Source organism: Pteropus medius, unplaced genomic scaffold, assembly GCF_902729225.1.
Source record: "Pteropus medius unplaced genomic scaffold, Ma_sr-lr_union100, whole genome shotgun sequence".
In the NCBI taxonomy this organism is placed as follows: Eukaryota; Metazoa; Chordata; class Mammalia; order Chiroptera; family Pteropodidae; genus Pteropus; species Pteropus medius.
The window spans coordinates 3734776-3760778 of NW_024346065.1; the positions used below are offsets into that span (position 1 = coordinate 3734776).

Genomic DNA, 26003 nt, shown 5'->3' on the forward strand with positions numbered 1-26003 from the left:
CCCGCAGCTTCTTCCTGCGCAAACTCACTTCCTTGCCTTTGGAGCGGTGTCAGCAGGCGGCAGTACGAATACCGCCTTCCCGCGGGCGGTCCCCAGGGACAGGACAGACGTCTGCCCCGGCCAGAAAGTGAGACGGTCACCTGGAGCCGCCCACAGGAGCGGAAGTGGATGGAGCGCTGGGCCCCAGGGCCAGGCGCGCAGATAAATCACAGACAGCAAGTGCCCTGACAGTTCGAGCTAGGCACTGATTGCCAAATGCCGACGCAGACAGCCAAGTTCGGGGAAAAGAAATCTGATCCCGGTGAGAAAGCGGCGGTGCAAAATGAAACCTACCTGAGGGGGCGGGGAGGGCTGGGAGCGGCTGCGGGCCGGAATGAATCCTCCTCTCGGGCAGGTGCTTCCGGCACTTAGTCTTAACTGCCCATAGCCCTACCTTAGGAGGTACAAGCATCTCCGCTTTACAGGTGAGAAAACCAAGGTTCACTGCAGTTTCGTGGAGCTACGTAAGGACCGAGTTGGGATTCTAAGCCCAGTTGTATGACCCCAAACGCTTGCTCTCCCCCACCCAGAGGCGAGCAGGGGTGACTCCAAGCCCATCACAAAGCAGACGTGTACCCAGTTCCAATGTAGGCGCTGCACGCAAGAGGGAACCGGGGAAGAGGGGAGATGCTGTGGCCGCATCCTGGGCCGAGCGACCCGCGGGGACCTTCCAGACGCACTGAATCCGGCCCTCCGGCCGGCGCCCGCACTGATTGGCGCTCGCGGCGGGCCTCCAGCTCGCTCACCTGCCCCGCCCAGCCAATCCGGGACAATAGAATTGGGGCGGTAGCGGGGAGGGCAAATGCTGCTGGCTGAAGGCTGAGCCGCCCTCCCCGCCAAGTTCCCGCCGGGCCGGCTCCAATCCCGAGCCCCAGCCGCAGGCTGCGCGCCCCGCACCCCCTCGGCGCTGCGCTCTGGGCCCGCGCGCTTTAATGCAGCAGCTCCAGACACCGCTGCTCCGCGTCTCCACTAGCTGGGACTCGCCCCGACGGCGCCCGCAGCCGTCTGCCGCTCTCCCGCCCTCGCCCGGAGCCTCGCGTCCTTGCCTGCGGGCGGAGTGGGTGGGCCCGGCCAGAAGCAGCCCCACTGTGGCAGGATGTTCACGTCCAAGTCCAACTCGGTGTCGCCCTCGCCGTCCCTGGAGCAGGCTGATTCGGACGCGCTGGATATCAGCACCAAAGTGCAGCTCTACGGTGTGCTGTGGAAACGACCCTTTGGGCGGCCATCCGCCAAGTGGTCCCGGCGGTGAGTGGGCCTCCCGCGCCCCGTGAGGACCGCCAGGGGGCGGGGGGAGCCCAAGGCCTAAGGACCCCCTCCATCTCCTTCGTTACGGCCCTGCCTCTGCCTTCCTTTGTGACCTTGGCCTCGCCCCATTTCACTCTACCATGGCTCCCACTGGAGGATGTGGATCCCAGATGTGGATCTCTGCCCCAGGGCTAGTAGAGCTGGGTGGGACCACTGGCCTGGGGATGGTGGTGAATTCTTTGTGGAATGGATCAAAATCTGGGTGGGGAGGTGGGGTGTGGGCTGAAGAGAACGTGGCCATGGCAGGAGCCCAGCTGGGTCAGGCTGGGCCAGACTCTGCTGTGGAGGAAGACACTCCATCTTCAACCAACGATATTCTCCTGGGACCCCACTGCCAATTATGTCATCTTTACAACCTCACCCAGGCCTCAAGGAGCAAGGAGTAGGCTTAGAGGAGGGGCACTGGTGTCCTATCCCCAACCTTTCTGCCTACCCCCATCTGGTGCACACTGAGGGAGCTTCTGAAAGGCTCAGGACAGCAGAGTGAGGAAGGGTCTTCACCCAGCCCCCGGTGGAGCTAATGTCTGGCAACCCTTCCAACTGGCCCTTGAAATATATATATTTTTAATTTAAATCTGGGCAGAAGGAAAAGATACTCTAGTGCTCCCAGCTGAGAAGCTGGAACAGAAAGGAGGGGCTCAGCTCTCAGCTAGGGTGGAGACAAGCAGAGGCTGAGTGGGGAGAGGGATAGATTGGTCCTGTCTGACGAATTGATCTGTTGGAAGAGGTGGCGGGGAGGTGCAGAGCAGCCCCAAGCCCAGTCTTTCAGGACCAGCTTCCAGGTCCCCAACTCAGAGGTGACTCTCCAGGTATCAGCCACTTTCCACTTATAAGTGGGCTGAAGTTATTGGAGGAAGGGGGAGCTCACAGTCCTGAACTTGCAGGAAGCTCCCAATGCTGGTTTCAAGAGCAATGGGCCATCTTCTGGACAGTTTCCACTTTCAAGCCAATCTCAGTTCTGAGATTTGCTACTGGAATGGCCTGCAGAATTCGGACCCTGATCTGGCCCTCCCTAGGGGTGTGATCCTGCCAAAGAAACAGGAGTGTGTCCAGATGCCCCTTCCCATCCCATACCATGAGTCTGCCCTTGAGAAGGGGGCATCGAATGTTCCCAGGACCACAGATCATGAGGATGGGGTTGTGGTTGGTTCTGATGTTCTATTTGGATGAATTATTTATTATTTCTACAAGACCACAGAGCAAATGGAGCTGTGGATGGTGTTTCACATTTTACAAAGCTGGTTTCACATATGTACTTTTGTTAGTCCTGCCAGGTTTGTCTCTGGGATTTAATGGGATATAGGCTCCTTGAATTCCTCCAAAGTTAAGCTTATCTCTGACCCCCTAAATGGAGGCCTGGGGCAGCATGGAGAGCATCTTGTAAAGGGCTTTTAGTTGTCTGAGCTGGAGCTCCTGAGGGTCAGGAGCAGCCTTGTCTCTAGCAGAGCACTCTAGTGGGGGTGGGAAAGCTGCTAGTAGGTTCAAGTGCCATTAGTAGGATGCCCCCTACCCTTCTCTCTTCTGCCTCAGTGGCTCCAGGCAGCTAATACCCCTCCATTGTGTCCGGCTGCTGTCCTTGCTATTGCCTCTGGGTCTTGTCATCCAAGATTTCTGCCAGGCATTTTCCCCTGTGTCCCTAGTAAATGCCAGGAGCCTGTGACCACACCCCGCCAAGGGTATGTCCCTGAGTTCCCTCACAGTTGTGGGGACCTGGCCCCTGCACCCAGAATTGATTCTAGGACTGGCAAGTGTCAGAGAGAAAGACTCCCAGCTAAAAGCTCAATAGTGGAGTCAGGGAGGGCTTGGAGAGCTGTAGCACCTCCCCCACCCCAAGAATCTCCCTGAGTAGCCACTCAAAAAACCATCCACTCAAAAAACCATCCACTCAAGAATTCTGAAGGTGTCACTATGCAAAGACTCCCCCTGCTCTGGGGCTCAGAAAAGACTAACATCACATCTACCCACTCTGGCCTCTGTCCATGTTCACAGTTGTAGAAATACACCACACACACAATTTACCCTTGTGTCAGCGATAGAGCCAGCCAGAGTGGGTCTGGGGGTGGGAGAGGCATGATGCTAAAGTTAGTCTCCTCTCACTTCCCAGCAGAGCCTTTTGAGCCCCAGTTCCCCATTTGTGAAATGGAGTCTCTGGACCTCAGCTAATTGGCAGCAGCGGGAAGGCTTGGGGAGGGGGCAGCTCAGGCCTGCCACCACAGCGCCGTGCCATTAGGGCGATCGATGCCCTAGCTGCGCAGCTGAGGGGAGGGGGCCTGGAAAGGTTCCTGCACTGCATAAATAACAAACAGGCAGGATGAAACCGGCTGTGGCCAGCTGGGTTCCATAAAACCTCTTCCACTCAGGGTCTGTCTGAGGGCATGTGCCTCCAACCCCTACCACCCCAGCAGCCCTGCCCTTCCTGTGCTAGGAAGATGACCTTGAGCTAAAGGGTCAGCTTTTTTCCCATGGGCAACGAAAGGAGAAAGGAATCAAAAACATTTCTTCACAGAGGTAAGAGAATCTGGGAGAGGTGTCTAGAGGGTATGGTTGATGACTGTCCCCGCTTAGTTTGTGAGCAATGGAGGCCCTGGTGCCGTTTGCAAAGACCTGGGCAGCTCACGGACAGGAAGCAAAGGAGTGGAGTGTTTCGGCCTCAGGCGGTGTCAGCCCATGGTGGGGCTGGTCCAGTCGGCAGGTGAACTCTAACCTAGTTTTAGAATACTGTCCCCAGTATTCTAGTCTCTCTCCCAAATCCCTTCTGAACAAGTCCCAAGGCTAGAGCCCCTGATGAGGAGGGCCCGGTCAAGTCCTTCCTGCAGCAGAAGCATCCACACGCCCTCTTGTCCCTCCTTCTTCCAGATGTAAGGTGGCCAGTGGGCCCTGCGCCCAGCCCAGCCGCAGTTCACTCTTGTGGAACATTGGTAGGGCCCTGCCTCAGGGAGCTGATTCACAGTGTCCCCTAAGTGCCAAGGGAACCAGGAGCTGGTGGCTCCAACCCACATATACCCATCTCAGTGTCCAAGGGCCTCAGGGATAAAGGAGGTGAGCTCTGGTTCTATTCTAGAGGTTTGTGCCTAGAGAAGGAGGGGCAGCCAGGCTGCCTGTTCCTCCTCCTTCCTGTGACATGTAGCCCACAGGTAGCTCCCATAGCCCCTGGGCTCTTGCTGCCCTCTTGAGAGATAAGTTTGGCCCAAAGTCTAATCTCACATCCTGAGGGAGTCTAAAACCTGCACCAGCGTGTCTTTCTAATCCCCGAGAGGCTCTAAACTTGCTTCCTTGTTTATGGATCAATTCACTGTCCCCTGCAGGCAGCGCTTGTGCCACCAGATGTGGAATTCAGCTCATTTCTTGGTCTCCCCCTACCGTTCCTCATTGCCACATAGACGCACAGTCTCTTGCACTGGTGTTTGTGAGTAGTGGTCTACGCTGAAGGGAAGACTTGGCAAAGAGAGGCGGAGGAGGCGTTTAAATCACAGAAGTACAAACACCTCCTGAGTGTGAGTTCCAGGTTTCTCGTGCCTTCCCGGCACCCATCTCACCACAGCCTTGACACTGTAGGACTCCAGACTCTGTCATCTTCCTTGGATTCCCTCTCCTCTGTACTTTCCCATCCCTCTCCTCCCCACTGCCCCCCAGGAATTCTCCCAACTCCAAATTTCTCTCACTCTGTGATGCAAGACCCTTTCCAGCCCCTGCTCCTAAATGTGGCTTTTACATCTCTAAACATTAAGGAGCTCGGCAGAGGGGATGGATCTTTGTTGAACCCGCCCAACTTAGAAGGTACCTGTGGGTCTGAGTAACATTTCCCCTGACTTCCAGCTGGATCAGTTGTGAGGCCAGTGTTGGCCTCCAAGCTGTTTGAGGCCTTGTTGAATTCAGAGCATTGAGGAGGGGAGTAAAGGTAGGGGTAAAGCTTAGGATAATCCCTACTGGGTTCCCAGTTTATGTTGGTTGGCACCTGTGTCCATCCTGTCACTTAAGCGGAGTCCTGGTCCTTGTGTTATCCCAGATTCTGTTCTTCCTGCCTTGTCTAATTATTCAACCAGCCCTGCTGATTCTTATCAGCAATAAGTAATAACTCTATTAACACTAATAACTAATTTGCCTGCTGTGGAGCCCTCAAAGCACCCTCCCCATATCTAAAACTACAATTTGACCTCACAAGTACCCTGTTTGCAGCTCTCTTCATCTTTAAGAGGAAGCCCAGCCTTCTCACAGACTACACGCCCTTCCCTGCTCTGGTCTCTACTCCTCTTCCCCACCCCCACTACTGCCCACCCCTTTTGCACTTATCTGCCAGTAATACCAGACATATTTTGATAACCTTGAACACACTGTTCTTTGCATATGCTGTTTCTTCTGTCTGGGATCTATCTCCCTCTTCTGCTTCCCCCCAGATTCCTAAGATACTCCTATTCATTCTTCAAAACCCTGCTCAGACATCACCTCTTCTTAGAGAACTCCCTTGGCCAGACACCTAAACCATTCACTCCTCCCTGGTCTGCACTCTTCCTGTATCTCATACAAACTTAAAATGTTACAGTGTACCCTGGTGCTTTACAGTGTCACAGGGTCCTCTTGTGCTTTACAGTGTTGCAGTAAACATAATTATCCCAACTCTCCACTTACCAGCTGTGTGATCTGGAGCATGCTACTTAACTTCTCTTTGTTCATTACCTCACCTAGCTCATGTGATGAGTGAATGAGTTAACATACTTAATGATGTTACTAAGAACATCATTAAGTTACTAAGGGCCTGGAACAAAGGAAGAGCTCGAAAAACATTAGATACTTTTTAAATTATTGATTTCTACACACTCTCTCCTGCATTTGACTCTAAGCTCCTTGAGGGCCAGAAATCAAGCTCCAGGGCCCAGCACCTGACTCTATCAGGTGATTGATTAATGCTCTCTGACCAGGGCTGACCAGGACTTTGCAGTTACAACAATTCCAGGTGATGAGAACCAGGCCTCAGAGAGCACAGCATTTGAACGTGTGGCTTTGTCAACAGACAGAGTTGAGGTTCAAATTTGCCTCTTACTAGTTGCTTAATCTCTGTGCGCCTCAGTTTCCTCACCAGTGAAAGAGAAAAACAAATATCTCCATCTCAGTGTTATTGTGAGAGATTTAAATAAGATGATGTCAATAACACACAGTAAAGTGTGTGTCTTGGCACCTTATAAATATTCCTTAATCTAGAAATGAATATACTATTTTTTAAGACCAGAGAAAGGAGGCAGCCAGTGTTGACACGGACCCCTTACCTCACGCACACTCTCTAGTCTTCGCTACCCCATGGGGTAGACAAGGAGGGTCTGAAGACAAGGGCTTCCCCCAGGACTAGAGTTGGGCCTGGATAAAAGGGTGGGCTTCCCACAGGAGGGAGGGGTAGATGCAGGATAGTGCCATGTGTTTGGGGAACAGGGAACTGCCAGCTGGGCTGAAGCCAAGAGCTCACGCCAGTAGGAGCCCTGGGAATGCAAATGGGAAGGAAGGTCTGGGAAGGCTGCAGCAGGTACTGAACCTAATACCAGTAGTAGTACTAATAAAAGTAAACATTTATTTTATTTATTTTTTTAATCAAAAGTGGTGATGGTAAAAGTAAACATTTATTGAATATTTACCATGTGTCACACATTATTCTAAGTCTTTATATGAACAAATTCATTTAATCCTGACAACTCTAAGAGATAGGTGCTATTATTCTCAAGTTACACTGAAGGACCTGAGGCCTACAGAGATCAGGTGACTTGCCCTGGTCACACCATAGGCAAGCGGCAGAGCTCTGACCCTTAACTACCCCAGCCTTGATACCTGCTGCTTCTGGCCCATCCGTTTCCTGCCCAGGTGCTGGCACAAGGGAGGGTGGAAATGCTCCTTGGGCCGAGTAGTGTGGAGAGTAGGAGCAGGAACTGTTGTCCGTGGATTCCAATCCCAGCACCACCTCTGCCTTAGCTGTGACCTTGCACACATTACTTTACCTCTAGGCCTCAGTTTTCTCATCTGTAAAACGGGAACAAAGAGCCCTACCTTCCAAGAGAGTTACGTAGATCAAATCCTCTGATACTTGCAGAACACTTAGCACAGGAACCAGCACGTGAGAACACCTACATTAACTGTAACTATCTCAGCCCTCACACAGCCTGCCTAACTCTGCTGGGCCCAGAGGAGGTGGCAATTATTTGTTGAATCAATGAATGAATCTTCACAGCAGCCCCAAAAGATGGATATTTGCACCCCATTGTGTAGAGGAGCTTGGAAAGGACGGCTCAGCCAGGCCGGGAGCTTGCCTGAGACTGTGGCTGGAGAGATGGAGGTCAGTGGACTCCAGAGTCCCTGTTTGCTCCCTGCCCATGTGTCTAATGATCATCTGCCTGTCACTCTGCACCCCCAAGTTCCTGGCACAGTGCTTTGCCCTGGGTGGATAGGGGCCTCCAGAAGTGTCAGGAAGGTAAGAAGGTATTTGTCTTAGTTAAGGCAATTAGCCTATGATAAAATTGCTTTTGTTATATGTCATGTTGCATAGTCACAGGACCAACTGATGATGGTGAGGACTTACTGTACCTTCTAAAGACCCTATCTGCAAATACAGGCACATTGGGAGTTAGGGCTTCAACATGAATTTTGGGGGAACACAGTGCAGTCCATAACAATATTTCAGAAGCCATGGAAAGGGGAGGAGAAAGGGCCCCAGGAGGCCACCCTGTGCTGACTGTCTTATACTCTCCTGTGGGTGACGTATATTTAGACCACGTGAGTGCATCTCTCAGCCCTGTCCTGGATCCTCTGCAAGTTAGCAGAGTGATAAGCACAATCTCATTTGATCCTTACAATGATCAGATAAGTCTCATTATCCCCATTCTCAGATAAATAGACTGAATCTCAGAAAGGTAAGCTTACTTGCCCCCTGGCTGGGAAGTGGCAGGTGTGTCTGATGCAAAAGCCTGCATTTTTACTGACTCTGTGAAGTTCCCTTGGAACAGGCAGGGCACATCGTCCCTCAGTCCACAGGACTGAGTGGGCATGGCCCGCCATCCAGGAGCCCAGAGTCAACCTCAGAACAAGATGGGCACGTGGGATGTGGCAGTGGTGCTAAGCGCCAAGCGTGCAGCCCAATCAGCAGGTACGGGAGGAGCTTAGATGGCAGTGCGGGCTGGGCTGGTCACTAGGGGTGAGAAGGATTCGGCCAGGTGAAGAGCCAGAGGGAGGGCATTCCAGGGAGTTACATGGTCTCCTTTCGGATTCAGGTGGGAGGCAGTGAGCTCAGTGGTGGGAAAGCAGAGAAGGTGGGCAGGGTCAGGTGCGAGAGGGCCAGCAATGGCCCTGCCGTGCTATACAGGGTGGTGTTCATGCGCCTCTTCTCTGCTGGGGGCAGAAAGCCCTGGGGAAGAATTGATATTAGCAGGATGTCACCTCTGGGGTCCACAGCTCCTTTTCTGTATCTGGCTGGGCCGAGAGGATCCGTGCAAATGGCGAACAGGAGTGGGAGTGAGACACACACCAAAAGACAAAGCACACTTCACTTTCTGGGGGGGCGGGTGGAGGTGCGATGGCAGCGGCAGCAGTCCCGGGGACCCTCCCCACAGCAGGTATGGCCTCAGGAAAGATCACGTGGCTGGCGGAACCTTCAGAAATTCACTGGCTTCATGATGCCCGCTAGCAACTTTTCAACCCACTCACAAGAGGTGCGCTGGCAAATGGTTATGGGCTCTCTTGGGGTGCCATGAGATGGAACAGTGTTCTGTAGATCTGATGATTTTCATGGTATAAATACTCCCACTATGACTGACATCAAGCTACTGACACATGTCGCTGAAGGCAGAGCCGGGAAGAGAATCACACTGTCGGCTGTCGTGAGCCCATCTGAGCCAGCTCCAGCCAGCACACCACTGCTTCCAGCTCCCCCAGTCCCATCGCTACAACAGCAGGGGCCCTGGGAGGAAGGAGCCAGCCACGCTGGGTGTCCTGGAGCCTTGGGGCTTTGAGGCCCAATAGGATCATCTTATCCTAGTCAGCTGCAGTCATTAGTCCTGTGAGGGTCACCAGCTGGGTCCAAGTGCTCCACCTAAAGGCATCAAGGCTATTAGATCCCCAGCAGTCAGAAAGCACCAGGAGCCCAGAGATCCTTGGACCTGAGTCTCAGAAGGAGGCTGTAGAGCAGTCCGAGACATTAAGGAGTGCAAGTGTCACATGCGGGCTGCCGGCCTGGCTGCACCAGCCTGGTAAGCACATTCCATGCGATCGCCAACCTTCATCATCACTTGTCCAAAGACCCACCTTGGAATCTGTATCTTCTTCCTTTCCTTCCGGCCTTTCCTGGGGAGACCCTAAGGGACTGGAGATAATGGCTCAGTGGGCTGAAGGTACTGCAGGGGAAGGACCACAGGTGACCTCTTGGGCTGAGGGTGATAGCTCAGGGGAGATGGAGGAGCCACATCTGGAGGCCTCTTGTGAGCCTCCCAGTTCAGCTGCCCACTGGTACAAGTATTGGCTGCCGGTGGTGGCGGGCAGCTGGCCCGCTGAGGCCTTTGCCCAAATTTTGAATGTAAGTTCTGAGGATCAGTCTGAGCTGGCGTCCCCAGGGGCTCCCCATGTGAGTGCAGGATCCCAAGGCTCTCGTCCCGAGGAACCTCACCCTTCTCTCCTTGTTGCCCCTCCTTCCCCGCCACCTGCTTTAGGTTTTTCATCATCAAAGAGAGCTTTCTTCTTTACTACTCTGAGAGTGAAAAAAAGAGCTTTGAAACCAATAAATACTTCAATATACATCCTAAGGTGAGGGGGCCTGTCCCCGGGGCCATAGCAGGGGGAGGACTCTGTAGGGACCACAGGGGAGGGTATCCTGTGAGGGTAAGGGACTATCTCTTTCCTTGCTCTGGTCTAGAGAGAGCCTAGAGAACAAATCCTTCCTGGGGCACAAGACTCCCTGCCCCTCTTGGGCTGAGTCACCACCCTCCTGTGACCCGGAGCCTGCCCAGCCCTACCTCTCCTCATTGGCAGAGTTCTGGTCTGACTCCCAGCCTGGGACCCTCAGCAGGACCTGGCTTTGGCTGAGGGCTCCCAGGAGCCTTGAGTGACCTGGGCGGGGTGTGGTGGGGACTGCCTGTTCCTATTCTTTCTCAGGGCGTCATCCCTCTGGGGGGCTGCCTGGTGGAGGCCAAGGAAGAGCCCAGCATGCCCTACGCCATGAAAATCTCCCACCAGGACTTCCATGTGAGTAAAGCTGTCCCCTCAGCCTGGGCTCAGCAAGGGGAGAGCAGCTTTTCTGGGATTCCCCCCGCCCCCCCCCCCAGGTCCCTGGGGGTAACTCCTCCAGTGGCCTGGCCTGGGAGGGCTGTCAGTGCCATGGGGATGTGGGGTGAGAGAGCAGAGCCTCAGAGGCCTGTGGGTGACCTCTGTGTCCTCAGAGTGCCTCTCAGGTACACTGTGGCCCCTCTTCCTGGCAGGGGAACATCTTGCTGGCGGCAGAGTCCGAGTTTGAGCAGACACAGTGGCTGGAGATGCTGCAGGAGTCAGGGAAGGTGTAAGTGTTCCCAGCAGGAGGAGGCAGCCTGAGGTCCAGAAGGGGAAGGGGTGTGGGCTAGACCGACTCTGATCTTCCTTTCTCCCTGCTGGGATCCTGGTGGACACTGAAGACCCCAGGAGAGGGCAGGGTGGGGAGGAAAATGTCTGGGCCTTTTTGAGGTTAGGGCTGTGGGAACAAGTTAGGGTGGGCGAGAGGAGACAGGCCAGATTCAGAGCATCCATGAGGGGTCTCTTAAGTGAGCTTTGAGCAAAGTGAACTTTCTTTGTATAGAGTCACAGGTGACAGACATGGGCACCATTTGTCTCCAACTCTTGGGAGTGAATCCAGCAACTATTAGGATTTGGGTGCCTCCTGACCCCCATCTCACCTCCCCAGGCCCATCATTAATCCTAGCAAAGACCAGAGCTAGTGCTTTGTAAGTCAGGGGCCAGATCATAGAAACCTCCAGCCCAACACAGTCCATTTGCACGCAAGCCTTTATCCTGGTACCTGCCTATTCAAGCCGGGTCATGCTTTTTGTCCAACAAATAACACTGAATGTGTGCCCTGTGCCAGGTCTTGTGCCTGGTGGTGGGCATTCAGCGTTGTAGAAGCAGCCAAGAAGCAATCTCTTCTTTCCTCCAAAAGGGCTGTTGGCCCAGCCCACTGTGTCCCACTTTGCAGCCTGGGCCAGCCTCCAGGGACTGTGACTGATAGATGCTGGTGGCATGCCCAGAGCCAAGGGTGTCAGCGTGAAAGCAGGCTAGGATTCTGGAGAGAAGGAATGGGCAAGTACAAAACATGCACATTCTCTTTCTCTTCTACCCTTCTGTTTTCATGAATTTTGTGTTTCTTCCTCTTCTCTCTTCGGTCCCATCTGCCTTCCCTCCCCAGGACTTGGAAGAATGCCCAACTGGGAGAAGCCATGATCAAAAGCCTGGAGGCCCAGGGTCTGCAATTGGCTAAGGAGAAGCAGGAGTATTTAGGTTGGCTGGAGGGATGGGCTGGAGGCTGAGTAAGACTCCCTGATGGTAGCATTTCAGGGCCAGGGGCTTGTTGAAGGACCGGAGGGCGGGCTGTCTTGGGAGAGGCTTAGCAGGCTTTGAGGAGCCAGACACCACCGTGGAGCCTGGAGGGCTTTATGATGTAATAAATGTCCTTCTGGCCAGCATGAGGAGGCAGGAGAGCCTGGGCTCTGGACCCGGCTTTGTCACTTATCCATCAGCCATGTGTTATTTTAGGCAGCACAGCCTCTCTAAGCCTCAATTTCCTTGTCCTTAAAATGGAGACAAAAATGGTCCCTAGTTTTTGGAAGCGGTATGGGGATTGGGTTAAATGAGAACGCCTGTAAACACTTGTGTCAGGCACGCAGTAAGGACTCTGTAAATGGAGTCGATGTTATCCTGCCCTGGGCCGCCAGGTCCTGGGCTTGCCCCCAACACTACCCCCTGCCCACTTTAAACCTGACCACAGGGTTCCAGGACCCTGTGGCCCTGACTGGCCTGTTAACATGCTGTTTGGGGAAGAAGAATATGAGTCCAAGATTTGGTCTTTTGCCTGGGACCCTCTCCCCTGCAACCTTCTTAGACACATGGAGCCCCAGCACTGGTTCCCCTCTGCCTGCTCCAGACACCTCTCTCCATAGGACCTGCTCTCTCCCGCAGAGGTTAACAGCACCCCTGGGGGTGCAGGAACATACTTGAGCTCCTAAGGATGAGGCTGTGCTCGCCTTGTAAATGCACAAAGCAGGGACAGTGACAGGAAAGGAGGGTAGCTGCTCAGGCCAGCAAGGGAGCTTCCACTGCCAGGAGCTGGCCCCGCTCTTTAGCTAGCCTGGGCATGGCAGTGCTGACCTCGTCCTTGGGAGAAGTTGGGGGTCACAGAGGTGACTGTGGCACCAGTACCCTCAGGACCAGATCTAGAGTGGGCTTTTTGTGACAGTGTTTGTGTGCTCGCTTTGGCAGACAAACTGATGGAGGAGACGGAAGAACTCTGCCTGCAGAGGGAGCAGAGAGAGGTAGGTGCACACTGAGGCTGCTCAGAATTACTGCCCCTCCCCACAACCTCCCTCTCTGTGGGCCCCTGAACAACCAAGGTGTACTGGCTTGTGCTTCTGGCATTAGGGAATGATGTGGGGGAGCCGGGCGCTCAGAGAACTGGATTGAAAATCAGATGGGCAGAACAGGGAGGCCAGTGAGAGGACAGTGTTTGGGACTTGCTATAGTGTCTTGGCAAGACCTCTATTTCTCCTTGCCAATTCTGGGGAGGAAAATAAAAAAGGTGGGCAACCACCTCTTAGGGAAAGAGCCCTCCAAAAATTTTATAAGCTTGGTAGGTAATGAGCTGGTCGCCACTGGTGACAGTCACAGGAGGCTGTGATGGCCTCTCATTCATCGAGGGGCTTCTGGCGCCGTAAGCGTGATCAGGTTAGATGATCTCAGGAGTTCCTTCATTCTCTACATGTCAATAACACAAGTCTCAAGGGGACCAGCGTTGGCCTGAGGCAGCCTGTGGGGTAAAGGAAACACTTGCCTCATTGGAGGGTAGGGAGCCTCTGAAGTCTAACTTCATTTGGAATCTCCATGTAGCCTTGGGCTTTGCTTGTTCATTACCTCCCCTGATGGACAGGGTAGGGTAGTGGTTAGCAGTGTGGACTCTGGAGCCGGGCTGCCTCTGTTTGTATTGGACCTTCACCACTTCTAGCTGTGTGACCTTAGGCAAGTTACCTAACCTCTCTGAACTGAACATCAATATTCTCACATGAACAGTGGGGATAATAATTGAACCCATCTTATTAAGAATGTTGTGAAGATTAAATGAGACATTACATATAAAGTGTTTGGCACATAGTGCATGTTAATGTGTATCTATGTTTGTTAGTATTACAATCATGTTATTTAATTATGGGCCCATTTGGCATGTGAATTGCCTGAAGCCCAACGCGGCAGAGTGGCTTCCCTAAAGGGGCCCACAGAGGGAGGATACTTCTCTTTGCCAGTTGCTTTTCCTTGTCCTCTCCCAGGCAAGGGATAGGTCTGGGGCCATCAGCCTCGGCTCAGTGCCTGCCGCTCGACCTGACTCTTGCTAACTCTTTATGCTTCCCAGCCACTCCTCACTGGGCTCTGAAACACGCCCTACAGTCATCTTTCCAAAGCACCCCAGACATTCCAGAGCCTGGCTCAGCACCTCGCCCGGGTTGAGCGCTTCATGAATGTTTGTGGAACGACTCCGTGAATGAACGTTTTTCATTCTTCTAATTTTATATTACATATTGACTTTAATCCAGTAGGACAATCTACCCACATTTTTCTTCCAAAAATTTACCAGATAATCCTGCCCATTTATTATTCCAGCTGGATTTCAGAATCATTTTGTCCGTTCACAACAACAACAAAACCTGAACCCAAACAAAATCCCCAAACCTGTTGAGGATTTGCGTTAGCATTGCATGGATTTAAGAACTGGCATGGCGACAGCACCAAGCCCTCTCTCACCCAGCGGCATTCGGGCCTCTGTGTCTCCAGGCTCTCATTCTAGGTCCTACATTGGAGTTTTGGTGTTATGTTCATACAGTTCTGTACATTTTGAGAAGTGAGACTTCTAGTAGGTTGTGAGCAACTTCAAGACAGGTAACCCAGGAAGCCAGGGGGTAGGATGGAGTGACAGACACAGCCACTGGCAGGGAGTAAGACAGACTGATCCATCAGAGAGGCTAAATCTGGGGCAGCAGTCAGCTGGAGGAAAATTTAGACGTTCTATCTAGGTCTTAAGCCAGGAAATGAGGACAGCAGAGACCCACTGCACACAGGCCTCGCTTAAAGCCGTAGCATGTTGAAGGAGGGAGGCCTGTCAGCTGTGGACTCCCTGGCTTTTACAAAATGTGAGTGAGATTCACTCAGGCCCAGCTGGTTCCTGAGGTGAAGGCTGCTCTGAGCAGACTGGAGGGAGAGGACTGGCCCAGGCTAACATTCCTGTGTCAGCTGCTTGCTCCAGATCAAGAATAAAACAGAGTCATTCCATTGAGGTTTTTCTTCCTTAACTTGCTCATCCATATAATGGGTCAGCCTGTCCCCTGTACCTTTCCCATCTCCAATCCAGGTCATAGAGATTGCCTGGGTGTGCCAAAGGCCACTTAGGAAAGAGACTTGGGACAATGACCCAGTGATGAGATGAAGATTTTCTGGTGTCTAAGAGACAGCTTGACCTGAAGGAAGACTCAGGGTCTGGAACCAGGAAACCCAGATTAGAGTCTCTGCTCTGTCACTGACTGTGTGGCCTTGGACAACTTAACCTCTCTGAGCTTCAGTTTCCCCATCTGTGATGCTCTGATAAGAGTAGTGGCTATGCCCACCTAGCTCCTGGGTGGCTGTGAGGCTCAATGAAATTGAATGCAGGGGAGCGCTTTGTGGACTGGCCAGACCCATGCAGACATGCTCCATGTGATGGTGGAGCCCTGCCATCCTCCGTGTGGCAGAAAGGGCCTGGGATTCTGGGCCACAGGCAGAGTGCAGAGGAAGCTCATCTGCCTGGGGCCAGAAGACTGTGCCCTTCCTTGGGCACAGGTCCCTCAAATGTCCCCACCTCCTTGTGGACTCGTCTTTCTCATACCCTGGAGGAGGGCAGCCTTGCCTACCTTTCCTTTTCTGGCTGAACTGTGAGAGCTCAGCCTTGCATGTGTGTGAGCACATGAGAAATCAGAAATGCCAGGGCCAGCCAGGCAAGGTTCTTGCCACCGGGGTGCTCCCCGAGCACACGCTCTTGGAGCTGGAAAGAACCTTCCATTTCAAGGTGAGGCTCTTTATCGACCTTCCCGATGGATGTTGATCCTGATTTTGTGGTGGGCAACTCACTACTGCTAGAGGTAAACTCTGCATTATTTCTTTGTTATTTGAAAACTCTTCCTTCATTGAGCTGGAATTTGCCTCCTAGTGACTTCTTTCCAACATTATGCTCCCACCACTTAAGTCTGGTCCAAGAGTCAGAAGAACTACAGTGAAGAAAGGCTTTCGCTGAAGCAGGTCATGGCTGACCTCAGTCTATGGCAGTTGCTACTCCTGGGCTGCAGGAACAGAAGGTTCTGGTTGCTCTGAGCTTATAGGTTGTAGGTTCCTCTCAAAACAGCATTCTCAGGCTACACCTGGACATTAGCTTTATTTAAGAGCCATACAGGTGAAGTGAAAGGTGGACGAGAAGTGAGCAGCCAGGTAGGAGATTGTCTTTCTTTTTCCTCTTTACTACACAAGCTTTTCCTAAGGGTAGGAATCACGCTCCTTGTAGAAAACTTAGAAAACAGACTTAATCTCACAATAGACGGAGAGCTACTGTCAATTTTTTGGTGTTTTTCTTTTGTCTTTTTTTTTTTTTAAAAATACATTATTCTTATATATATTTTAAACATAACAGGAACATGTCAGATATTCAGTTTTATGGACTGCATTTTCATTATACTGTTTGTTGTACCTTCATTAACATTATACCTTTAGCAATTTTTCATGTCATTCGATGTTCTTTGAAAACATCAGTTTTAGTGACCATGTACTGATTTATCCTATGTAATGTTTCATTTAACTAATCTTTTATTTTTGGATAATCTAGGCTGTTTTCACTATTATAAATTACACCACAGTGAACATCCTTATACATTAATCCTGGTCTACTTTCCAATTATTTCTTTAGAGTAGATTCGTATAGGTGGAATCACACTGAGTCAAAGGATGAGAACTTTTAAGACTTCCGATGCATATTGCCAGATTGCTTAACAGAAAATTTGTACCTTTTTACACTTCCACCAGCGGTGTATAGACATTTCCATAGCATTCTAATAATTTACTTTCTCTCATTTTCAGTTGCAAAAAAGATGTCCCAGTGTAATAGTAAATACAGGGAAATATTTGTAAGTTGGAGTGCTAGAGAAGGGGGCTCTCCAGGGAGGAGAAGCCAAGGTTGTGTGTGGGTTGGCATCCCCCAGCAGGGTCCTGGGTGATCTGTTCTGAAGCAGCAGAAGCCAGGTGCCCCTAAGAGCCAGGTGCCCTTGTGATTTTACAGGGATGCTTGCAGCCTGGAATTGTCCCAGTCCCCTGAACAGCAAGAAGAGGCCACCAGAGAGAGGCAATAAGTCAGGTTTTTAAAATCTGAGGCCACAGAGAAGTTTATCATCACTAGCAATTATATGTCAGCTACAGAGAATGTATTAAAATAGAGGCTTTAAAACTTTTTAAAACAATGAAATTCCTTTCATCGAAAAGGGGGAAGTCTATAAGAATAAAATTTCAATTCTATTTATATTACATATATATATATATGGCTATGTCTACTGCAATACCACACAACTCCCAAATATTAGTGGCTTTTAACAGCAAACATCTATTTCTCACTCAGCTACATGGGTCAGCTGTAGGCTCTGCTCAACATCTCCTTTCAGGGATCCAGGTTAATGGAGCCTCCATCATTTGCAGAAACACTGGCTGCTATAGCAAGGGAAAGGGAACATAGCTCGTCATGCCATCTCTTTAAGGCATCTTCCTGGAAGTGACACACTTCTGCTCACATTCCACTGGCCTTAGTCCATCCCATGAGCCAGCCCAGCTCATGCAGGTAAACCATGGCCATGCAGCATGCCAGGAAGGCCGTCAGGGCGCCAGTGAGCAATCCTCTTGATGACCATTAATGAGCCATGTCAGAAGTGCCAAAAATGATCAGAAGGGAAAGAAAGAGCAGCTTCTGGGTAAGAAGTTTAGGGAGGGTGGGCCTGGGTTTGGAATCAGACTCTTCCCTTTTCCTCTGGGTTTTATTTCTTCTCTGTAGCTCCTCAAAGCCAATGGCGACTTCTTCCTCCAGGCAGTGCTGCTCCCTGGCAGAGTTTTCATGATTCTTGAGAACAAAGCCCCTGGGTGAAAATGAGGATGGAATTTGGAGCTAGAAGATGAGAAGGTGGATCTAGAAATAATATCCTCCTATAGTATAAAATGTGGAGGAACAAAGCAGTCATCACAAAAATGCTTCTGGCTAAGCTTCACTTGAAGTATACTTCCCCCTATACCACCTGCTACTGAACTCCAGGAAAACAGAAGCCCTAGAGGGCACATACTTGCTGGGAAAATACTTATGCTTGCCAGAATTTTTAAAGGGACTGGTCTGGCTCCCTGGGCCAGCCTGTCCTAGGCTTTCTAGCTTTCCTGGTCCCTTGGGACTGAGTATACGGGAAGCTGAAGCCACCTGTGCTCATTGCTTCCCAGATGCCTTGAGAAAAGAGTCCTTATTCTCTGACTTTGAAGTTGGTAATGGCTTTTCTCTGCCACTTCTAAAAGATATCACTTCAGGGTTCTTTAATGAAAATACACACTCACCACATTACCTTCCAGGGCTTGAGGGCAAGCCAACACCTAAGTGATAATTCTAGATGTCACTTAGGGTGTGAGTGACATCTAGAATTATCATCACATCCAATCACAGGAAATAATGTTGGGATGATTTGTAAACTCTGCCTTCAGCTTACAAAATGTGTTTTCAGTGAGCCCAGCTCATCATAGGTTTTGGTTTTGTTGAGACTGTGTGGCATTGAGAGGGTCAAGGTTACTCAGGACTTAATTTCAAGTCTGGTTCAGAATATTCCCCACACTGTGCTGAATCCCAGAGGGTTCCCTGGGTTAGAGTGAGGATTCTCTTTGATGCCCATAACTCTTCTTTCTCTTTGATTCTCTTCAGGAGCTTGAGCGCCTTAACCAGGTGCTGGAGGCCGAGAAGCAACAGTTTGAGGAGGTGGTGCAGGAACTGAGAATGGAGCAGGAGCAGATCAAGAGGTGGTGGTGGTGCCCGGGAGGGGAGTGGGAGGAAGGCACACCTGGGTTAGGGCACCTGGAACCCACATTCCCGATCAGGCCTGGACAGGCCTTTGCCCAGGAGATTGTCACTACTTGGTGACTTGGTTTGGTCTATCTTTCCAATGCTCCAGGCCTTGGGGTGGCCCAGTAAAAGCTATAGACCCCATTTACATGGACCACTTCTGCTCACTGGGGCATGAAGCATGGGCAGGTACTGACAAGCACCTCCTCACTCCCATCAACAATCTCCGTCAATCATTCCTTACCCAGGGCAGATAGGACGAAGCTGGTCTGGAGGTGCCATTAACTAAGATTCCTAACATTCCCTGTCTTTCCTACACAGCCTCTTCACATTCTGGCTAATGATGTTCCTTGTGATCTTTAGTCCGGTGTATTGTTTGCAAACCAGTTGCACATTATAATCATTTAGCAGAATTAGAACCTCTTGAAGATAGAGCCCAGCGATCTATATTTTAAAAAAACTCCTCAGGTCATTCTGATGTAGCTTATACAAAAATTCAGAGACTCCTACTCTGGGTACTGTTGGTGGTATGGTCATTGTCATTATCATTATCATCGTTATCATCATCACTATTGATCATCAGTGATTTTTCTTGAAACAACCTTATAAAGAAAGTCAATAGACATGTATTTTGGGAAGGGAGTAGTTCAGAGGATCTTACCAAGTAAATAGCCAAGCACCTGCTCATCTCCAAAATTATGCCAGACACTGGAATGGAAAATAAGTCCTCTCCCTTGAGGATCTGGGTAAAAAAACCACACTCGCACCTAGGAAACATCAACACAAGAATATGTAACCAGGTGCTAGGAGGCATGGGGCACACTCCCTGTGCTATAAGAATTAAGATATATGCTTGGTTCCTATGGGCTTGAACAGAGGTTAGATGCACTGGGCCTTGAAGAATAGGTAGGATTTGGAAATTTGGGGCAGGAGAAAGGACAGGCATTCCAAGCAGGAAGAGGTGAAGCCAGATGTAAAAATCTGAGGTGGCCCAGGCTTGTTAAAAAAAACAGCAAGGAGTTTGTCATCTGAGAAGGGCCTCAGCCATTTCCCATGTCACAATGAGTGGATTCTAACAGGGGCCATCCAGGGAAGATGGGGTGAGGCCAGAACCCCTTTGTACTCCCAGTGTTTCTCTGCCTGTGGAATGGTTCTGGGTTTATCCAGACTGACAGATGCATGAGTACCTGGAGTAAGTGACTTCAACCCTACCTGGCTGGGATCTCCTTTTAGCCCTGGGCCCCTGTGGCTGCCATGAAGACCCAGCCATGCAGAGGAGCTGGCTTTCCAAGGACCTCTCTGAGCCTTATCAGGAAGTAAAGCAGGAGCGAGTCTGTGTACAAAGGGAACTGGGAGAGGCGGGCACTGCAATACCCATCCATACCTCTGTCTCTGCAGGGAGCTAGAACTGACTGCAAGATGCCTCAAAGGCGTGGAGCAAGAGAAAAAGGAGCTGAGACATCTCACAGAGTCCTTGCAGCAGACGCTGGAGGTGAGGGGACACTGGTGGGCAGGTTGACCAAGAGGCAGGCTGGTTAGTTTGGCCACATGATACTGTTTTTTCCAATGGTATTTCCACAGAGGGTCATCTGCAAGAGCAATGGGCACTAAGAAGCACTGATTTAAGGGTCTCTTCTCTGGACCATTGGGAACTCAGCTGACACTTGAGGCCCAAAACAAGATCTAGAAGGGCAAATTCAAGTTTGCCCTAGCTATGATCATGGCCTCAGGAAATCTACCTTCTTTAGTGCTTATATTTTTATACCAGATGGAGGATTGTGGCTCATTCACTTAGTTGCTACAGGGTGAAATTGAGCACGAAGGAAAATCAACTGCCAGGTCACCTCTATTTGATACCACAGAAACTATGAGGGGGAGGAGGAGGTGGCATGTGTCACGGACAAAGTGCCAACTCTTCAGGATGGCATGCAAATGCAAACTCTGGCCCCAGCCTCTCCTCCCCTGCTGCCCACTCTCCCTCTGTCTCTTCTCTGCACCCCACCTGCACAAAGACACCTCAGCCCCTACTCCAAATGACTGAGCTCGTGTATCCTGAGAAAGCCAAGTGTTTTCGTTCTCTATACCTTGTCCCATACTGTTCCTTCTACACATAATGCCCTTTCGCCTCTTCTCTGCCTTGAGAACTCTTTTATCTTTCTAAGAGTCAGCTCAGACATCACCTCAGCCAAGCTTCCCTGACTATTTGAGGCAGGAATTTGCTCTGAGCTCTGGGTTCCCATGGCACTTTGTACGTCTGTTATGACACTAGGTTGTGTTTTCCAAACTGTGAACTTCACTAGACTATGTCTTAAAGCATCTCCAATCCCAGCACCTAAAGTGAGCCTGAAATATTTTGGGGATCGTAATGTTTACTGAATTCATGAACTGTTTGGCACATTGTGAGGGTTTCTATTCTCCCTTGACTGAGGTTTGTTGTGGTGCCATTATTTGTTTATATTTCTCCATTTCCCATCATGGGAGGTGGTTCCCATGGATAGTTTCAATTCTGGAATTTCTGGGTAGTGCGAGATCCTGATCTTATAAATGGGGAGAATGTGAATCTGCTCTTGGGCTGGTCTTGTTGGGTGTTTTTCATGTGAGCCAAACAGTTTCTCACTTGCCCCTGGAGGAACAAGGACCAGAGAAGGTCATGGTGCCCTTGGGTCTTGGGCTTCAGTTGTAGTAGGTACCATCTCCACTGGAAGCCACATTGGGCTCCTCCTTGACACCCTTGATGGAAGGATAACCTTGACTTGTTGCGATGAAGGAGATTTTGGTTGGCCTTTTACCTCAAGGGCGGAATGAAGACATTTCAGGTGTCCCTCATAGAAGACTGAGGGAGGAGGGCATCACTCCCTGGAATTGGAGGGCCGGTGAGGGCAGTCGTGGTGGAGAACCTAAATTTGGCTTTTTCTCTTCTCTCTCTTCTTTCCCTCCCTCCATGCCAGGAACTCTCCATAGAGAAGAAGAAAACCTTGGAAATGCTGGAGGAGAATGAGAACCAACTACAGACACTGGCCAATCAGAGTGAGCAGCCCCCTCCCAGCGGGGGTCTCCATAGCAACCTAAGGCAGATTGAAGAGAAGATGCAGCAGCTCTTGGAGGAAAAGCTGCTGGCAGAGAAGCGGTGAGGAGCCTGGGATGCCTGAGTCCATGATTGGCTTTGGGGATTGGTAACTTACCTTGAAATGAATACCTGGACTCTTGGGTTCTAGTTGGCATTGACCAGATAGGTCACTCAGTTTTTTTTTTTGCCTAGGACTCATTTTCCCCACAAAATGGGAAGGCAAATGAGAAGAGATCCTTTACTACCCAGAGCTGACTGGATCATCTCTTGCAATGGTGTGAATAGTACAGACAGTCGTTAGGTCCACGTATGCTTTGTGGCCAGCTGGGCAGGTCCTCTTAACCCCTTTTTACTGATGAGGAAACAGCCTTGAAGGAGCTATGGTGCTTTCTGAGGTCACAGAACCAGCAAGACCTGGACCCAGGACTCAGGTCTTGTGATTCTAAGGCTAGGGCTCCTGCCACTGACCACACCACCCCTCTCATCACCTGGATGACAAGACCCAGAAAGTTCTGGGGCTCCCAAAGCCTGGGTTTTTCCAGCCAGGTCTCTACGAGGGACTGTTCTCCCACTGGAAACCCCCTTAGGAGAGTGAGCTCTGACTGAGTGCCTCTTCCGCCTGGGCAGGATGAAGGAGAACGAGGAACGCTCGCGGGCCCTGGAGGAGGAGCGTGAGTTTTACTCAAGTCAGTCCCAGGCGCTGCAGAACTCGCTGCAGGAGCTGACGGCACAGAAGCAGCAGGCTGAGCAGGAGCTCAAGGTGCTTCCCCTCACCTGGAAACTTCCCTCACTTGCTTACACTTTATTAGGCAGCTACCTGAATTACCTCTGCCTATCTGACCAGCCAGGTGAAGGCAATAGAGCCACCCTGAGAGGAAGCAGTGGATCTGCCACTTCTATGGGGCATCATTGCTGGGTGCGGGGCCAAGTGCAGGCCATCTGGTAGAGGGCATAAGACGAGGCGAAGGTGGTAACTCCATGTCCAGAGGCGAGAAAGCCCACTTGAGCCCCGGGCAATCAGGGAAGGCTTCCAGAGTAGGTGGCAACTGCTTCCCAGGACCCCATTTCTCTCTCCTTTCCTCCTCCCGCAGGCTGAGGTGAAGGTCCGCATGGACCTGGAAAGGCGTCTGCGGGAAGCAGAAGGGGCCTTGCGGAGCCTGGAACAAGGGCTCAACTCCAAGATTCGGAACAAGGAGAAGGAGGAGAGGATGCGGGCTGACGTGAGCCATCTGAAAAGTAAGCCCTGCCCTGTGGTGCCCGGTGCCGGGGCTCCTAGCCCTGGAGCTTAGCCCTCTCCAGAGTCCAGGCCCCGTGGGGCTCGGAACCCGGCCTAGAGCCCCACACAGGGTCAAGTATGTATTAAACGTTCCTAGATATTGATGGAGTTTCTTCTCTAGACTCCTGCCTACAGGCATCTCCCAGGTGCATCGTTTTGGCTGTTTGATTTGGGGAGGGGGCCTTGAGGGGAAAGCCTGCAGTTCTGCCCCCACCAGCAGGTGGCTCTGGTCTCCCAAGGGATGGGGTCGACATGTTTCTCACTCAAGCCCACCAAGACCCTTGGGAGGGGTGGGGCGTGGTGGGGAAGGACGCAGTGGGTCTGCCGCCACCGCAGGGTTCTTCGAGGAATGCATCCGGAACGCGGAGCTGGAGGCCAAGATGCCGGTCATCATGAAGAACTCCGTGTACATCCACAAGGCGGCCACTCGCCGCATCAAGAGCTGCCGCTTCCACCGGCGCCGGTCCAGCACCTCCTGGAATGACAGTGAGTGTGGCCGTCTGTGTGCCTCACGGGGTGGGGATGGTCACAGGCTATCGGTGACAAGGCAGAAAGAGGGCAGAATGGGGAGTAGGAAGGGCTGGCCCAGCTCCGAGGCTGGTCAATGTGCCCTTGAACCTGTTCTGCCAGCCTTGGGCTTCTCCCAGGATTAGGGGAGCCCATGGATGGGAAGGGGCTGGGGGAAGCTCAGCAACACAGGATGGTGAGTGAGAAAGGTGGGCTGGGGTCGGGGACAGGGCCAGCCTTTATGGAGGGAGGGCTGTTCATGGCCGTTGGGGCCACTGTCTCCCCAGTGAAGCCGTCCCAGTCCTTCATGACCTCCCAGCTGGAAGCCAACAACATGGAGGAGCTGAAGGAGGTGGCCAAGCGGCTGAGCCGAGACCAGCGCTTCCGGGAATCCATCTACCACATCATGGTGACTCAGCCTGGACCATCCTCAGCGCTCCCCCGAGGTGGAAAGTGATGGGCTTTCCTTTCTGTCTCCCAAGTCTTCCCTGAGTGGGGGCTGGGAAGAGATGGCAGGGCGAGGCTCACTCTACCTGGCTTCTATCAGCTCTCTTGTGGGCCAGAGCTCCACCTGGGGCCCACAAAGGACAGGGATGCTACCTCCCTCACCCCCATCCCAGACCCTACCCTTGGGTCTACACCAGGCCTGTGCAGGCCCTAGCTAGGTGCTGCCTGGTTGTCATGGTGAGGCCAGGAAGGGACCTGGTTGCATGTGGAGACTTTTCTTTTGGTTGGGGAATGAGGTGGGCAAGGCCCACAGCCTTCTCCCTTGCCCACTCTACCTCTCTGAGACCCCACCACCCTTCTGGTCCTCCCCACCTTGACTCTTGCTTCTTCCAAGAGCTCCCTAACCCTCTCTTTGCTCCAGAGAACCATAGACATCCCCCAGTCAAGGGCCCTAGCACAGCAGCTCTGGGTCCTCAGCACACTACACCGCCACAGTGCCACCTTTCTTGTCCCTGGCTGTGGGACCACCAGCTCACTCCCCTCCTCAGGTGAGCTTACCCGCTTGCAGTCTCAGTACCCTATGAAGGTGATACAACATATACCCCCACACCCCTGCATCCTTCCTGCATATGTATGTACCTAGGGCTGGGAGCTGGGTCAGCAGTGGTGCTGAGAGGTCTCCCAGAAAATGAATAGCAAGTCAGGGAGTGGAAGAAGGTGGCCCCGGCTACTGCATTATCTTCTCCGGATAGACAGGGAGGCAGCTCCCTCTGGCTGCTGTGGCCTTGCTGGTCGTGGGATCATAGACATCTTTCTCCCAGCTGCCCCTGCTTCAGCCCCCTGGCTGCCTCCTCTCCCTGCAGAAGCTTTACTCAGTGAAGTAATGTGACCATGAACCCTGGAAGATGAGGGCCTGGGCCTGTAAAATGGCCAATAGCCCTTGGTTGGCCCCATTTTATCAGGGGTGAAGCCGAAACACCTATCTTCAGCTTTCGTGAAAGATCACCGCCCTCCATGGGGCTGAGGGCTGTGGAGTGTGTCCTTCACCCACGGACAGTCTGCTCAGCTCTTCTCCCTCTAGGCCCACCTTCCGAGGCTGCCTGAGTCTGTTGTTCTCTCCAGAAAGGGGGTCTACCTGGGGATCAGGGTGCTCAGGGACACTGGTGGTATTAAAGGTGCTGATTCTCTGCTGCTTGGAAAACTGAGTGAAAAGCCCATTCTGAGAGATGGACAGATGGCTGCAGGGTAAGTTGTGGCAGAGGCGCAGGTGTCTGGGGACTTGCGTGAGACTATACGGTGGGAAGAGGAGTACTACTGCCTCAAAATTCATGTAGGTAGGCTTCACTGCTCTGTGCTCAAACCTGCCTGGTGAAACTAATTGCCAGGGTCTCTCCTCATTGGTGGGTGGACCTTGATGGCTTTCGCCAGTCTTCCTGGAGTCTAGGTAGGGACAGGGGTGGAGGTGCTTCAGAATCAATGCATCTGAAAGGGGCGAGTCTAAATGTAAAATTGTTACGCATGTAGAACCCTGCATCAACCTGGAACTCACTTACCTAACATGTACGTAGGGTGGACTTTCACATGAGGGGAAAGATTTATAAAACCAAGATTACCGTTTTATTTTTTTGTTTCTTTGTTTTTAAAGAATTAGATTAATAATGGTTCGCTCTTGGAGAAAGATCTTTTGGAAATTTTCAAATGCATTTCTTTTTTTTCTGGGCAAGCTATTAACTAGAAAGAAAAGTGCTTTTCCATGCACATTCACCAAACCCTAGTTCATTTTCTCCTGTTTCACCATGTACTTACCATGCCTCAGGCAAGTCTGGGTTATCTTCAACCAACTGGTCAATTCATAAGTATTTATTTGTTAAAAACTCATTATGTACCCAGCCCTGTAAATAGATAAAAGAGCAAAATCCCTATGTGAAAATATGTAAAGGTGGAAATTGCTTACTGATTTTTTAAAACAAAACAAAACAAAACCCTTATTTCTTGGCCAATTAAATATTTTTCCTGCAGTA

The 26003-nt window shown here is 51.5% G+C and overlaps 1 protein-coding gene across 2 annotated transcripts; it reads left to right on the plus strand.

Annotated features, from left to right (window-relative positions):
- The first annotated feature begins 658 nt into the window (after window positions 1-658).
- On the plus strand, window positions 659-26003 carry PLEKHD1 (pleckstrin homology and coiled-coil domain containing D1). 2 transcript variants are annotated; one of them, XM_039875351.1, is made up of 13 exons: window positions 659-1284; window positions 10020-10113; window positions 10462-10551; window positions 10785-10861; window positions 11738-11829; window positions 12808-12860; window positions 18548-18642; window positions 20084-20177; window positions 21634-21812; window positions 22380-22512; window positions 22844-22988; window positions 23365-23514; window positions 23814-26003. In XM_039875351.1, exons 1-13 carry the CDS (start codon window positions 1136-1138, stop codon window positions 23990-23992), a joined length of 1530 nt encoding a protein of 509 aa, XP_039731285.1. In that variant the 5' UTR covers window positions 659-1135; the 3' UTR covers window positions 23993-26003. The 2 variants fall into 2 exon arrangements, with proteins under 2 accessions (XP_039731285.1, XP_039731286.1); XM_039875352.1 differs by having other exon boundaries at window positions 23823-26003.